The 15,554-nt window shown below is 56.3% G+C and overlaps 1 protein-coding gene across 4 annotated transcripts; it reads right to left on the bottom strand.

Moving 5' to 3' along the window:
* Nucleotides 1-45: 45 nt before the first annotated feature.
* On the bottom strand, nucleotides 46-15,141 carry NLGN2 (neuroligin 2). Of its 4 annotated transcripts, none has more exons than XM_019745154.2 (8): nucleotides 14,227-15,140; nucleotides 11,136-11,829; nucleotides 7,749-7,799; nucleotides 5,462-5,611; nucleotides 5,102-5,311; nucleotides 4,802-4,994; nucleotides 3,841-4,437; nucleotides 46-3,002 (listed from the first exon to the last, which is right to left on the bottom strand). In XM_019745154.2, exons 2-8 carry the CDS (start codon nucleotides 11,584-11,586, stop codon nucleotides 2,129-2,131), a joined length of 2,526 nt encoding a protein of 841 aa, XP_019600713.2. In that variant the 5' UTR covers nucleotides 11,587-11,829; nucleotides 14,227-15,140; the 3' UTR covers nucleotides 46-2,128. The 4 variants fall into 4 exon arrangements, with proteins under 4 accessions (XP_019600713.2, XP_019600710.2, XP_019600711.2 ...); XM_019745151.2 differs by having other exon boundaries at nucleotides 5,102-5,287; nucleotides 14,227-15,139; XM_019745152.2 differs by lacking the exon at nucleotides 7,749-7,799 and having other exon boundaries at nucleotides 14,227-15,141.
* Between the last annotated feature and the right edge of the window lie 413 nt (nucleotides 15,142-15,554).

Raw genomic sequence — 15,554 nt, forward strand, 5'->3', positions numbered from 1 at the left:
TCAGAGCCCCCTGCCCCACCTCCTAACATCACAACAGGCACAATCAACAGTTAAACTTTTATATTTACAATATTCTCTTCATCTTTTGCCAGGTTTAAAAATGTGTACAGAGCCGCGAAGGATGGGGACATGGGATTGTCAGGGAATTGTTCTGGGGAGAAGGGCTGGGCATTGGAGTCCGTGGCTGAATCATGGGGCCCCCCAGCCCCTCTCCCAAGCCCCAGTTTGGGGGGCATCTGTCTAAAGGGTTCAGAGCCCAGGTCCCTAGCATTTAGAGGGCATGGCTGTTTGGAAAGGAACTAGATCAGGCAGGGGAAGGGGTGGGAAAAGAATGAAGTTTCCATGGGTGGAGGTGGGAGAAGGGACAGTCAAAAGGCAAAGTTCTGGGGAGCCAAGACCAGGGATTCTGGATCTGGGTGTCAATGGAAGACAGCACCCCACCCCCTACTCAAATTTGGCACTAACAACCCACAAAATGCCAGCAGATAAGGATTCTCTTCCACTGGTGTCCCTTAAAACCCTTCCTGACATGGTTCTTTTACCCATAGACTCAAATCCTTTCTCCTTGGGTCCCCTCTGAGCAGTCACCTTACATGTCCTTTCAATTTTTTTCCTGCTGGTGTTTACCCAAGCCCCATCCCCCACTGCCCCCTCCATCTGCTCCTCAGCATAGCTGACCTCATTCTCTCCTCAACCTGTCCCGTTTCTCCCCTTCTCTCTTCCCTTCCACCTCTCCTTTCCTTAAGCTTTGGCGGTTGAGGGAAGAGGGGATAGGTCAAACAAAGGGAGCAGGCAGTTGAGGGGAGAAGCTGGTCTGACACTGAGACATGGGATGGCTTCAAAGAGGGAGACAGAAATGGGGGATAGGGAAACTGAGGCAGAGGGAGGGATGAGACATGGTGAAGATAGAAGAGACACATAGGTAGAACCCCTTTAGCTGCCACCTCCCTCTTCCCTGTAGCCCACCTGCCTCCACATTTACCTGCTCTGGCCCAGGACTGGCACGTTTTGGGGGTCTTCACCCTGTAAACCCACCTACCCAGTTTGGCACTGATGAACAATGGTCTGAGGACTGAGGGAAAGGCTGTCCTCAGACCCCAGTAAGGGCTTTGGTCAAACATGCATGGCCTCTATGGGTGGCAGGTCCCACACCTCTGACCCCCAACTCAGCATCTCTAGGGGAGGGAGGAGCAGAGCTCTTCCCTCAGGCCTTATATATCCTCCTCAGCTTCTGTCAGTTTGAAGTCTCTTCCCACCTGCTGTGGTGGGGAGAAATTAGGTGCTGGGCCTGAGGCCTGGGGATGCAGAGAAGTTGGAGAGAAAGGGGCAATCTGCATGGGAAAACACACATCCACATGCAAGAACGTTTCCACTCTGAGAAATGTACCCTGGACCCATGGGAAAACAAGTGCCCAGGCAGCACAGGATGCACGGATCTCCCCTGCCCCCTTGGCAGGAACTCTGGGTCTGCCACCTGTGGAAGGCGAGGCCTACCCAGGAGAACGTGCTTCACCTGGCTTGTGCCAGGGGTGCTAAACATGCTTTGCCGGGGCAAACGGGGCAGTGGGATGGGGGGCGGGAGGCTGTGATTTCCTCGATACTTCCCAGGTACCACCCTGGGTTATCTGGTGGCCAAGGGTCACGATATGTGAACACACCATTTCCAGGGTCTCCATGGGGTAGGGGGGAGGGAGGAGATGGGAGAAGGCATGAGGGAACATGATTCTGGGATACAAATCCCCGCAGAAATTCTTTGAGGGGGCCAACATGTGTCCAGGGCGGCAAAAAAAACACCTCACCCTGCACATGGGAAAACACACCCCCTTGTGAGAAAGCACACCTCTGCGTGGGAAAATCCTTCCACGCTTCCACACACCGAAGACTGGTGTCCCAATGGAGGGGACAAAATGCCCCACAGTTGTTCAAAGGCCCAAGTCCAGAGAAGAGAATGGGCCTCTCTGCATGGGAAAAACACGCATCCCTGTGAGGAAACCCATTTCCACCTAATGCTTCTCCACATGTGACAACTCCACAGGAGAAAAGCCTGTTGCCAAGTCCTCCTGCCTGCCTTCCGAGTGGCACTTCCTGTGGGTGGGAGGGCTGGAGAGGGCCCCCCCAAAGCCGCTCCCTATACCCGGGTAGTGGAGTGGGGGTGGGGTAGCGTGTTGTTGTGGCTGGTAGCAGTGGGGGGAGGAGCGGGGAAGGGCCCAAAGGGATGGAGGGAGGGGGGCGGTGGAGGAGGTGGTGGCCCCAGGCCACTGGGCAGCAGGGTCAGGGCCCCGGGGGCCAAGAGAGGCACATCGTCCGGTGCCCGGCGCAGGGCCAGGGTGTAGTCGGGTGGGCAGGCAGGGCGCAGGGCCTCAGCAGGGTCCGCCCCGACACCACCACCTCGCTTCAGCTGCAGTGACACCAGCTCTTCTTCTGGTGGCAGCTCTCGGCTGGTGGCGGGGAGCAGGGGTCCCCCACCAGGCACACCAGAGCCTGAGCCACCTGGGGGGCTGAGCCTCCTGCATCGCAGCTCCTGCCGCCGGTCCCGCTTGTAGTAGAGAGCGGCAAAGGCAAGGATGTTGAGGAAGAGGAGGGAGGCGCCCACAGCCACAGTGACGCTCAGCTCTGTGGAATAGTCCCGGGAGTCCCCGGGGAAGCGGTCATAGGCCCGGGGGCCTGGCTCAGGTTCGGGTTCTGGTGGCAGGGTGGCAGGTGGCGGGGGCCGGCGTGTTCCAGGGGCGCCAGGGGGTGGGCGAGGTGGCCAGCGTGTGGCGTAGGGCGGCAGGCGTGTGGTGGTAGTGAAGACCTCTGTGTGTAGGTTGTGCAGATGGGGCACGAGCTCCAGCCAGAAAGCCACCTTGTTGGCACGGTAGTTGTCACGCACGCGTGGCTTCAAGCCAATGTGCAGGTACTGCTTCTCCTTGCTGTTGAACTTGCTCCACACCACCTCCTCGAAGCGGTTGGGCTTGGTGTGGATGAACTTGGTGTCCTGTGGCACCGGCTGGTTGGGGTCGCTGTGGGCATAGGAGGGCAGGGAAAGGAGGAGTGAGGGTGAGGCTCCGACAAGTGTGGGAGTGTGGGTGAGGAATGCGGAGGGAGACAGACAGAGATGCAGAGAGCCAAGGAGACAGAAGGAAAGTCAGAGAAAAAGAGGCAGAGAGGCAGAAATGTATACGAAGAGACAGAGAAACTGCCAGAGACAGGGACAGAGATACAAAGAGGGATGAAGACAGACTGCCAGAGACAGCCAGAGATGAGGACAGAGGGACAGAGACAGGCAGAGACAGACAGAGAGATGGCCAGTGAGAGGCAAAGGCTGAGACTGAGTGAGATAGAAACATATAGAAATAGGGAGATAAAGACACACGAGAGACAGCCAGGCTGAAATTAGCAAGCAAACAAGCAAACAGATCAAAGAGAACAAAGGGAAAAGGAGAGATATGAATGGATTTCACGAGAGAGACATAGAAATGGCAATAAAGAGACAGACACACACAAACCCTTACACATGCTCAAACACAGATGGGAGCAGTCAGACAGAGGGCAGAGCACTGGAAGAAGAGAGAGGGTGGGTAGGCAAGGGAGGGAAGGAGAGACAGACATGGAGCCAAAGCCACCAAATGAGCCCACCCCCAGAAAGGACAGGCACTTCTCTGTGTAACTGCTGAATCTCTAACATGCAACCCAGTGCCTGGCACAGAGAAGCGATCCAGCAGGTGTCTGTGTCAAGAAGGCAAGAGTGCCTTAGTGGAGGGATGATGGCCTTGTGAGAGAAAGAGAAGGATCTGAGGATGGAAGATGTGTGTGTGTCTTGACCTGCAGGGTGCCCCACCCAGCCCCTCTGGCCCTCACCCAGTCTTGGCGAAGTTGGTCCAGTAGGTCATGACCACAGCGCTGAGCATGACATCATTCTTAGAGAAGTTGCAGGGGAAGAGGTCGGTGGCACCCACCATGGGCACACCAAAGACATAGGGGAGCTCATCCCCGTGTGCTGCATCTGCCCACTCGGGCCGGCCCTCAGCCTGGCAGTGGTGGTAGAAGGTGTAAAAGTAGACAGGGGACTGATAGTCGGCGTGCAGCTTGGCGGTGGCCACGGCTGGTGCCACCCACTGGTGGTCAGTAAAGAGCGCCAGCAGGGTCTTACGCCGCATCTCGCCATTGTCCCGGTCGGCCCAGTCTGTGTACATAAACTTGATGGTCTCCCTCAGCACATCCTTGCCCTCCGGGTAGCCATACAGGTTGTCCACAAAGTTGGAGACTGTGAAGTCGAAGGCGCTGGCGGACACACCATCCTCGCTCTCTGCTGAGTCCTCCACAAACTTGAGGCCCTCTCCTTGGTTGACACCAATGAGCATATCGTAATTGAGGAATTCTCCTTGCTGCATGAGGATCTCAGGGTCATCAGGGACGACGTCACCGTCCACCACGGGCCCAAAGGCGATGTGGTAGCTGGGGAGAAGGGGTTAAGCTCTCATCACCTGCTCACTGGCTTCCTCTCAGTTCATCACCTGCTGAGCCCTCTGCCCAAAAGACCCTTCTTCCTAGTTAAAATCTCATCTATGAGTCTTTCAGGGCACTTGACGTGTTGGGAGTCTCTGAAGCACTTCCTGGCACCTTGTGCATACTTGCTGTGTTTGGACACCTCCACTTAGGGAAGGTTTCTGAGAGCAGGCAGGGCCAATAGAGGGGCCTGAAGTCCAACTCTCTTTGCCAAACAAAATGCCTGTCGGCACCCCTAACCCTCAACCTCCTTGGAACCAGCAAAGAGTGAAGACCTGGACCCAGTCCCCACCCCTTCCCCCCATGACCGTACCGGGCCGGCTGTACATCCTGGTCCACTAGCTCCCGGGAGGGCTTCCGGCGCAGACACTCCACAGCTTCAGCACTGTCCTCCCGGTCACAGCCCACCTTAGCTGCCAGCAGTCGCGTGTACTTGAGCGGCTGATAGTTGACAGACCAGCTGGAAATGGCAGTGCCACTCTGGGCAATGGCCTTCTGGAATAGCCCTGGTGGGACAGGTAGGTTTCAGGCTGGGCAGTATCAGCCCAAAAGAGAAGAGGGACCAGGTAGGTTCAGGGGTGTGGGATGAGCAGGCTGAAGAGGTTACTGGTACCTTCTGAATGGTGGGAGAGGATCAGAAGGTTGACGCAGGAGGCCCCTGCCCCGGACCCAAAGATGGTGATGCGCTCGGGGTCGCCCCCAAAGTGGGCAATGTTTTCACTGAGCCAGCGTAGGGCCTGGATCTGGTCCAGGAGTCCATAGTTGCCTTTTGCAGCCTGGTCTCCGGTGCTGAGAAAACCTGGAGGTAGAGGAAGAAAGGGGGCTACCTGTGGGTGTTACAGTGCCCTTGTCTCCTATTTGGGCAGCTCAGTTCAGCCCAGAAGCCACTCTGCAGCTGCTGGGCTTAAAGGAGCCTCTCCCACCAGGCCCCTCTCCCAGACTCCGGCCCCTAGAATTGGCTGTCCCCCCTCACCGAGCACCCCAAGCCGGTAGTTGAGTGTGGCTACAATGACGTTGCCGTAGGCGGCCAGGACAGACCCATCGAACATGTTCCCGGTGCCCTCCATGTAGGAGCCGCCATGCAGAAACAGCATCACAGGCTTCTTCCCAGAGTCCCGGATATCTGCGTGGGGAGGGGATGGGTGGGCGGGCCAGGGGTTGGGGAACAAGGACACAGTGAGACCAGAAGCAGCACCACCCAGCTCCAAGGCCTGCTGAAGACCAGCCCAGAGCTCAGGGGACACGTTACTCCCGTCCCTGGGGGGCAAGACCGGATTCCCCTCCCTCCCTCCCCAGCTAGCCCTGGCAGGTCCTTCCCTACCTCCTGCCAGTCTGCCCTACAGCACTTCTCCAAATGCCAGGCAGACCTTCCAAGAAGCCTAACAGAGGCAGGGGTTGGGGTAGCCCTCCTCAGGGCATCTGCTGGATCCAGGGAACCCCATCCCCACACACACATAGCAAATCTCCTTCCTGCTCCTATGAAGAGCAAGCTCCCAAGGCTGGCACTAGAGCTGAAGATACTGGGATGGTCCTGGTCTTTCCTCAGACTTAGACCTTGGTTGGGCCTCAGCTCCATGTGGTAGCCTGGTCTGTGGGTGAGGGGGTGACAGGCCTTAGGGTCCCTAGGGGCTTGGTCTCCTCCCCGCCCTAATTCCTTTCTAGGTCACCTCCCCAGTCGCCATGGCAACCCCCAGCCTAATTACTGTGGCAGAAGGAGGCAAGGTAGGAAAGATCCTGCTTATTGAAGCCAAGGTGCAGCTCTCAGACCCCTCAAACTGATCTGAGCCCTGGGTTCTACACCAGACCCCTCTCTTGTCATGTCCCAAAAGGATCCCATAATCACTGCCACATGTAGTAGGCACTCCAGACTGGACAGAGGGTGACTAATTCCAGAAGAGGGTGGAGTCTGAGAGGGCTTGCCACGGGCCCCAAGGCTATAGTAAGTACCCTGCCCTGTAGCCCCTCCATGATTCACCATACCACCAGGACTGGGGTCACCCTTGGCCCACAGGCCCCTCTCTTTCTTGACACCTGCAATCTCTGACTAGCCTGAGGATTCAGCAAACAAGAACCAGGCCTGGGCCTCCACAGCTGGTCCCTAGCACCTCTGTCCACCTCCCTCAACCTGCTAGAAACTTTCTTCCAGCCAGGTCAACCAAAAGGTCACTAAGACATCCCGTCCACCCACCACAGACAGCTTCCTGCCTCTTGTCTCTTAGGACCTCCTCTGCCACCTCCCTCCACCTGACTTTGGCCTGGAGCTCCTAGGTAGACAGTTCCCCTTCTGTGTCTTCCCCAAATCCTGTTCTTCCCTTTGTTCCTGAACTTCCGGTGGCCTTCCAGCAGTTCAGGCTGGAGTCTCCTTCCCTCCAAGGTCCTGTCCTAAATGTCCTCAGTTCCCCCCCTTCCTCCCCACCCAACACCTCCACTCCCAGTGTGGGGGGAGGGGAGTCAGAAAGGGAAGGAGCAGGAAGGGGGGCTTGGGCAACAAGAATTCAAAACCGACAACAAAAAACAGGATCAAGAAAGAAGAAAGAAAGAAAAAAACAACAACCAAAAAGCAAGAAGCTCTCGGGGCAGATTCAACAAGAAAAGAAAAAAAGAAAAACAAAAAAAGAGAAAAAAAAAGATCCGTTTTTGGAAAAAAAGAAAAAAAGAAAAAAGTTCTTTGCATTTTTTTTCCAAAATTTTGTGGTGAAACTTCAAGATATTGGGCCCTGTTTTCAAAAATTTCCAAATTCTTTAATTTGCTTCAAATGTTTTCGTTTTCTGCATCTGACAGGCTTTTGGAAATTGTAGCAAGTTTCTGATGTTTCAATTGTGTCATCAATTTGCCAGCTTTTTTTTTTTTTTTTCAAATGTTGTTTTGCTCCAAATTAAAATAGTTTTTTCAAATGTTACATTTCTCAAGTTTCAAAACAGTCCAAATTTCTGTCAAACTCTAAACATTTTATCCAATTCTTTGGTTGTTTTTTTTTTTTCCCTGACATTCCAATTTCTTTTTTCACTTTATTTTCGCCATGTTTAGTTTTTCTTGCAGGTTTTCTAGTGGGTCCAACATTGTTCAAATTTCATTTGAAGTTTTCATAATTCTTTTTTCCAATTATTACAAATTTTTCTTTTCTTTTCTTTTTCATTTTTAGTTGGGAGAACGACTGAGGGCCTTGAGGGCTGTGGGGGTATTTAGTTAGGGGCAGGGCCGTGAACGTGAATGTCCTCTTATCAGCAACCACATGCAGCAGCGGGATTTTTAAATCTACCTGTGTCTGGCGGATTGAGCGTCGCCTCGTCACGTTTTTTTGTGAGCGGACCTAAGACCGGGAACACAAAACAGAGAAAAAAGGACAATTTTGTGGGGAAAGATGGGGGTTGGGGGAGGTGGTGGATGGGGAGGGGAGGAGAGAAAGCAGAAAAGGGGAGGGTGGGGGGCAGAAAAAATAAGCCAAAAAAAGCAAAATTTGTTTGCAAGAAAAAGAAACCAAGAAAAGAGAAAAACGTTTCTACAACCCAATTTTGTTCCCCTCCCCGGAAAAAGTCATGCCCCAAAGAAAAGGCTGGTTTTGGGGGGGTGGGGCGGCTGAGTGGGCTGAGGCCTGTCTTAAGACATATTGACTCTGCTGGAAAGGATTTGGCTTGTCGATATATTGGCTAATTGCTGGAAATGAAAGGTGTTAGAGGGAGGGTGGGAGGGAAGGGGAATCTCGCCAGGGAGCTGGGAGACCAAGGCCAGCTGTGCCACCTGGGGCCACCACTCACACAGGCCCTCTTCAGGGCCAGCCAAGCACCTCCCTGTTCTTCCAAGCTGTAGAGAGGAGGGGCTGCAGCAGAAATGATTCTGCTTCCCTCTGGACCAATCTGGAGGGCAGAGGGTAGGTTGGGGTTGGGGGGCAGCCTGCTCCCAAAGCTCACAGCCCCTGGAAGCCTTCAGCTCTCTACTGAGGGCTATGGGTAGGTCAGCTAAGGCTGCCTGCCCACCTACCCAGCCTCCCAGCTGCCAGCATTTCTCTTCCATCCACACTCACAGGCCTGGCTTCTCACCCCATCTCCCCAATGTGGGGCAAAGCAGGGAAAGGGGTCATCAGGTCTTGCCCTCCACTCCACCTCTTCCCTCTGCACCCCCCAACCTCATCCCTCACCCAGGCTGCTCTCCTCCCTCCGAATGGTAAATTTCCCACCAGGGGCACCAGCCCCTCACCAATCCCTGTTCTAATGCCAAAAAGTCCCCCTCCCCAATTGGGGGTTCAATTCACAAATAGGGAACAGGAATCACAGTGCCCTGAACCAGCCTGACACAAAGTGTGCCCACGGTCAAGGAAAAGGCTCAGACTGGGCCCAGAGTTTGGCTTCAGGTTTCTTTCAGATTGGGGGATTAGTCAGGGAAGAGCTGGAACCCAGAGGTCTGGGATTCCCCCAGGCTGACTGGTTTCTCCTCAACATCAGGGGGAAGGATGGGTCAGCAAGGCCCAAGCCAACCTCTTGAAGGCTTCTGCCAACTGGTAATTATGGCCCCATGGGGACCCATGAGGATCAGGGCTTGTTCTTTTCTGTGACAGGATAGGGATGGGGATGAAGTCAGCAGGGCCTGCATGCTCATGGGAATATTAAGTGTGTGTGTGTGTGTGTGTGTGTGTGTGTGTGTGTGTGTGTGCCTGAGTCAACCTCCTCCTCCCAGAGCTGGTGTGAAGATTCAGTGAGATCACCTGAATGTGTCACGCCCCAAGCAGGTCTGCAGTAAGTGATGGTTAAAAATATAGAAAGTGTGGGCACAGGTGATGTGGGGGTGAGGTGGACAATGTATGTGGAGGTGTTGGGGTAAACAGTCCATTGGTAGGAAGTGCTGGGTGGATGTTTCACATGGGGGGGTGTTGATGAGATAGCCTACTAAGGGGGACATTGGGTTGGACAGCCTATATGAAGATGTGGGGGGTGGAGAGTCCACAAATGGAGAATGCTGAGATGGACAGTCTGTTGTGGAGGCAATGGAATAAAGACTTCACAGGAGGGAGGCTGCTGGGTGGGATAAGTGGTCCATAAGGAGACTGGGGAATGTGGAGTGGATAGTGCTTATGCAGAGGGTGTTGGGGTAAATGGTCTATCAGGGTGCTTGGAATGTGGGTAGGATTGGAGTGGATGATACTTCCGTGTGTTGTGTGTATGGGTTGCTCTAAGGCATGGGGAGGGGTAGTTAGGACGTTAGGGAACATGGCTGATATGAGCAATATATGGTGGATAATCTATACGGGAGGTATTGGGAAGGACAGGGGTGGGTACGAGGTGCATAAGGTGTTCTGTGATTGGCATGAGAGAACTTTGGGTACAGGGACTGTGGTGTGAGTGGCCTGGTGGAGTACATCGTCCAGGGTGCAGGGTTTGGGGTAAAGGTCTCTCTACGTATGGGTATTACTAGGGCACATGATCTATATCCAGGGACATGGGGAGCCACAGGTGTGGGTGATGGGGTACACACTTTTTAGAGAAGTGTTGGGGTGTATGCTGTGTGAGGGTGTTGGGAATTGTGATGTGTGGGGTGTTGGAACACATACATTGCCAGTGTGTAGGTTGGTTGGGTACATGACCTGAATGTTGATTAGTTGAAATTCCTGATCTGTTGAGGGACTTGAGTACATGATGTAGGGGTGTTGGGTGTATAGGATGTACATAGAGGGGTTCCTGGGTACCAGGCCTGTGTGTAATGTGTAAAGTTGTTGGAAAATGTCCTGTGTGGGTGTGGTAGGAGTGGATCGTTTCTGTGGAGGTGTTGGGGTGTTTTGGAGTAGTGACAAGGGATGATAGAAGGATAAAGTGGGGGCTGTGAGGATGGTCTATTGGGGTGGCTGGTGTCCTGCTGATGACCTGTTGTTGACAACTAGAAGGTACTCTGAAAGATACTCTGGTTAATCTTAATATGCTGCAGGTTAGCAGGTGGAGAACTGTCCAGGGGGAATGTGCTGGGGGTTATGAGCAGGGTTGTAGTGAACTGAGAGTTGGTTGATAAGACAGCCAGTGGGAGAGCCCCAGGGAAGGTGTTCGGATGGGAGTGGGTGGGCTGTGCTGTGAATGGAGGGGCCCTTGGCAAGGAGTTTCCCTGATCCTTCAGGGTTGTGTAGGGGTCAGTGAACACAGCATCTTGGAGAAGAGGCACTTAGCTCAGGCAAGGGGCTCTGGATGTGATGTGATAGATAGAAGTCTGCAGTGCTGGCCTAGGGGAAAGTAGGAGTCTATTCTGTCTATCAGGTACAGATGTTTCTAAACTCTGCCAGAGACAAGCCCAGGCCTGGGGGTGGGAGGTGGGGCACAGCTGGAGGGGTGCCTAGGCAGGTGATGGATGTCGCCATCACCCGATCACCCTCAGTGGTCATTCTGTGCCTCTGTGGGGACAGGGTGGGTAAGTCCAGCCCAGTGTCTGCTGACCTCTCTGTGGGCACAAAGAACTGCTGGGATGGCTGTCTGTGGGGCTTGTTCCTGGGACTGCCTGGTAGGCACCCGCACATTCCCAGAGGGCATGCAGAGCGGGCAGGGACATACTGTCTGCTCACTGTCTCCACAAAGCCTAGCTCTCAGCCTGGACTGTGCCAGTGCCTGAAGGTTTGCATGTGCGTTTGTGGGCTGTGTCCACGGGGTGCCCAGTCTGGTACCCGCGCCCTTACCGTCCTCAGTGGGCACGTAGAGGTTGAGGTACAGGCAGTCTTCACTCTGGTTCTGCACATAAGTGGCGGCTGCCTCCAAGTTGTCGGTGAACCACACAGGCAGCATGATGGCGGGCAGTGCCCCGTGCAGATTCTGCGGGCAGGCGGGCGGCAGGGTGGTGGCGTTGCGCACGCCGGGCCACGAGGCAGGGGCCTCGGGTGGCTGGAAGCGGCGGGCGCCCAGGGGTGGCGTGGCGTAGGGCACGCCCAAGAACTGCACGACGGGGCCCAGGATCTCGTTGTTGAGCTCGCGCCGCACACCGCGCACTCGCCCGTAGGCCGTGTTCACCACTGGGAAGCGTTCCTCCCCGAGGCTCCCTAGGCCCAGGCTGCCGGGGGCGCTGCCGCCTGGACCCCCTCCCCCCCGTTGAGCCCCCACCAGCCCCACCAGACACAGCACCAGGAGCCACATGCTGATCGGGGGTACCCCCCCTCCCTCCCCGGGACCCCCCCCCTCGGAGAGAGAGAGAAGGGGGGGAGAGGGAGGGAGGCCCCCCTCGCCCCAGGAGGGAGGAGGGGGTGGGGAAAGGAGGAAGGAGGGGGTTGGGGAGGGACCTGGGTTAGACTGGACAGAGAAGGGGTCTGTTCCTCTCCATGGAGGGGGCAAGGGGTGGGGAAGGGGATGGAGGTGGGAGAAGGTGAAGGCAGGCTGGACCTGCGGAGAAGAAGGACAGGGTATGCAAGATACAGACGGATAGAGAGAAAAATACAGAAGAAAGGTGGAAGAAGGGAAGGGAAATTGGATGGGGCAGACAGAAAGGAATGGGGAAACAGAAGAGACAAGTAGTTAGTGACTTGGAATTCAGACCAGTTGCCCCCATTCTTCCACCCTCAGGCCCCCTGGCACCTCCCTCCACCCCAGCCACCCCCTTTGTCAGCAGGGACCCAGATAGAAAAGTCTGAGGCTGGCGGTGGGGTCAAGATGTGGTAAAAGTCCGGAACACAGCCAGAGGAGAAGGACGGCCAGCTCCCCAGGCCCAGCCCACCCCTTCCAGCAGCTTTATCCCTCCCAGGCAGGTTCTCTTCAGGGACTCAGGAGTCCTAGTTCCCACCTCCCTGGGAGGGATGAGGTAGACAAGGAAGAGAAAATAAAAATACCAAGTCATTAATTAGCAGGAAGTGGAGGGTTTGTTTATACGTGTTAATTACTCCTGAGCTGTAATTTCATGGCATTGAACCCCCACACCAGGCCAGACTCAGGCCTTTCTTGGGACTGCACAAGCCCAGCACCTCCTCCTCCCTTCAATATCCCATTCATTCCCTAAGGATTTGTGCAGCAGAGGTACCCCTTCCCGCCAGGTTCTCTCCATTTCTTTCCCCAGAAGTTAAAGTGCCTTGAGTCAAGGGCTAGAGTAGGGAGGGGATGCTGGGGGGCAAATCCGGGGACAGATTCGTGATCTTGTAGCTGGTTGCTGGGCGACAGGATGCTGCCCCGCAATGTTACCTCGGCAACGGGCTGCAGCTTTAACCCTGGAGGGGGGTTCTGGAGGAAGAGGGGAAGGGGCTGGCTTGGTTATGGGGTCCATTCAGGGCATGAGGGCAGAGGCAAGAGTCAGAATGCTAGAGTTTCTCCCAACCTTAGTATAGAGGAAGAAGTACATATGTTTAAAGGAGCAGGAGATTGGGGGCATAGAGAACCCTGAAAGACCCGCCTCTTGCCCCTTGTTGGCCAATCAGAACCTAGTCCTAGTGACCAGGCCTCTGGCTGGGGAGAAGGGGTGCTGAGGCGGGTTTGGAGGGCATCAGATGCACACACTGACTGCCCCCCTCCCACAGTCTTGTACAGCTTTGGAACACAGACACCTCTTCTTCCTTGCATAGCATTTTGACCCATGTCCTGGGGGCAAACCTTGGTTTTCTTCTCATCCCATCCCAGCTATTTACCTCCCCTTCCCCTTGCCAGCCCCTCATAGTTGCTGCTCTGATGCCTGGGTGCTCAGGGTAGCAGGGACAGGACAAGGGAAGAGATTGGACTGAAGGGGCAGACACCCAGGTCATTTCAGCATCCCCCCCCCCCCCCCCAGCCGCCAGAGCTGTTTGCTGACTCGGGGTTTTCAGAGCCAGGCGCCAGCCCGCGGGTGGCTCTCTGCAGGTGTCAATTTATTCCAGAGATGAGGACACAGGAATCCTTACCACACACACCCAGTCATGCCCTCCCCCCTTTCAGGTCCTCTTAAGCTCCTGTAACCCCATCACCTAGAGGGGGCTTGGGTTGGCTCCCTCAGGATCTCCTCTGTCCATGCCAGGCTGGGCTCTGCTTCCATGGCCTTACCACCCCCTCCCCCTCCACTAACATTCTGTCATCCCCCTCCCTTAAGGTACTTTGGGCCCCTGGCTTTCTCCCTGCCAGCTTCTCTTCTTCCTTCCCACTGTCCCCCCCATCTCCCTTCTTTCCATAGTGCTCCTTCAGAGCATCTTTCCTAGCCTCTTCCAGCCTGCTCCAGCTCTTGCCTTCAGTCTCTCGCCCTCAGTCTTTTTTTATCTCTCTTCTATATCTCCCTCCTTAGTGTTTCTCATCTTTCTCCTTCAAATCCCTTCCCCAAATTTCTCCCTCAAGCCTCCTCTCTTTCTCTTTCTCCCTCTCCTCTCTCCTCTTTCCCTATCTCCGTTTCCCCCATTTTCTCTCCCCTGCTCTCTCCATCTCTGTCTACCACATCTTGCTCTCCCCTCCTCCCTATCCATTCCTTGCTCTCTCCATTCCTGCCCAGGCCTGACTCCCCCAGCCGGGGAGAGTTGAGGGACGGGGGCTCAGGCCGCAGGCCCCCCCTCTTCCTGCAGTGGGGAAAATGGCTTGGCCGGGAAGGGGAGAAGGAGGGGGAGGGGGAGATGGGAACACACGGGGTCTGTGGACCCATTCAAAGGATCATTCATGGGCTGGAGAGAGGCAGAGACAAAGAGACCGAGACACAGAGACACGGCGAGAGCATCCCTAGGCGGAGACACGCAGACAGAGCAGGGTGGGGGAAACCAGGCGCAGGGAAAGAGGTGGGGAGTGGGAGACCCCAGTGGACCGCCACGCAGTCCCCTCCACCCGGCCCAGCTTAGCTCCTACCTGGCTCAGCCCTGGGGCCGTGGTGCCTCCATCCAGGGCTCCGAGTAGGGGGCGGACGGGCTTCGGGAAGGGGGCGGCGGCCTCTGAGCCCCCGCGGTCCCGCAGGCCCAGCCCCCGCCCGCAGCGCCTCGCCCGGCGGGGGAGGGGGATCGCCCCAGCCCCAGGGGGCGGGGCCGGGATCTAGTCGATCCCCGGGGATAGGAGAGGTAGGGGATGGGGTCAGGAGGAACCCGAGAACAGGGAACCCCGCAGTAGGGACGGCGGAGCCAGGAGGGGGCAACGGGACAGGACTGGATTGGGGGTCCACTGGCTCCTTGGGCCGGCTTCGAGGGACCAGAAGGCGGTACAAGCGGAGGATCCTAAAAGATCGGGTACGGGAGGAGGAGTCCACGGCAATCCCCAGGAGCCCGGAGCCCGGGAGCGCAGGATCCGCGGTGCAGGGGCAGGGATCCAGCCGGAATCCTCGGGGAGGGGGAGGGATCTAGTCGATCCCGAGGGCGGGCAGGAGTGGGAGGTCCGGGAAGTCAGAGGAGGGCGGGAGCCGGCACGGCTCCTAGGAGGGAAAGCAGGGGTAAGGGGTAAGCTTCAGGGGACGCTCAGCAGACTGAAGGCCCGTACTCCTGGCTCCGCGCGTCAGGGCCCTCCCGCCCCGCGTCCATCCCAGCCCGAGAGTGATGATCCGCTGGCGGAGCAGCCGCAGCAGCCCCGCGCGTCACCGCGCGGCCGCCTCCCCCGCCCCCTGCAGAGAGAGAGAGAGGCGCACACCCCTCGCTCGCACCCGCTTGCCCGCCCGCTCTCCAGAATGTGGGGGGATTGGAGACGGCGGAAGAGGGCGGGAGTGGACAGACCCACGGATGGACGAGCGGACTGGGGCAGGGTGGAGAAATCGCCCCCCAGGTCTCCCACCCTCGGGTCGCTCGCTGTAGGTGGAGGGGAGAAGGGGGGTGGTGAACTGTAGGGGGCGGGGCATCACAAGAAGAAGGCGGGGCCTTCGGACCTGGAGGAGGAGCCATATGGACAGCGGGCGGGGTTTAATGACGATGGGTGGGGCTTGGGTATCTGTGGGGCCGCCTCTTTTTGAGAGTGGGTCTGATTTAAAGCTAAAAAGGAGGAGCCTGTGGGGAAAGGGGCGGAACTTTGCGTAGGGACCGGGATCTTTGGAAATTGGCCGGAGGTGGGAGGGGGGATGTTAGAAGAGACGATCTACTTGGAAAGTGGGCCAATCCGTGACGCAAATCCTTTAGTACCGCCCCACCGACCCCGCCCCCACTGCTCCGCTCCTCCGCTCCTAATTGGTTCTAGTTTCTCCGCCCGCCAGACGTCTTCGC

Source organism: Rhinolophus sinicus, linkage group LG15 (assembly GCF_036562045.2).
Source record: "Rhinolophus sinicus isolate RSC01 linkage group LG15, ASM3656204v1, whole genome shotgun sequence".
NCBI classification, from domain to species: Eukaryota; Metazoa; Chordata; class Mammalia; order Chiroptera; family Rhinolophidae; genus Rhinolophus; species Rhinolophus sinicus.

Bases quoted from the DNA above. Each gene is read 5' to 3' on its own strand.
- NLGN2 (XM_019745154.2), bottom strand. From the start codon at position 11,586: ATGTGGCTCCTGGTGCTGTGTCTGGTGGGGCTGGTGGGGGCTCAACGG. The intron at 7,800-11,135 runs GTAAGGGCGCGG...TCCCGGTCTTAG, and splicing joins CTACGTGCCCACTGAGGACG to GTCCGCTCACAAAAAAACGT. The intron at 4,995-5,101 runs GTACCAGTAACC...CTGTCCCACCAG, and splicing joins CCTCTCCCACCATTCAGAAG to GGCTATTCCAGAAGGCCATT.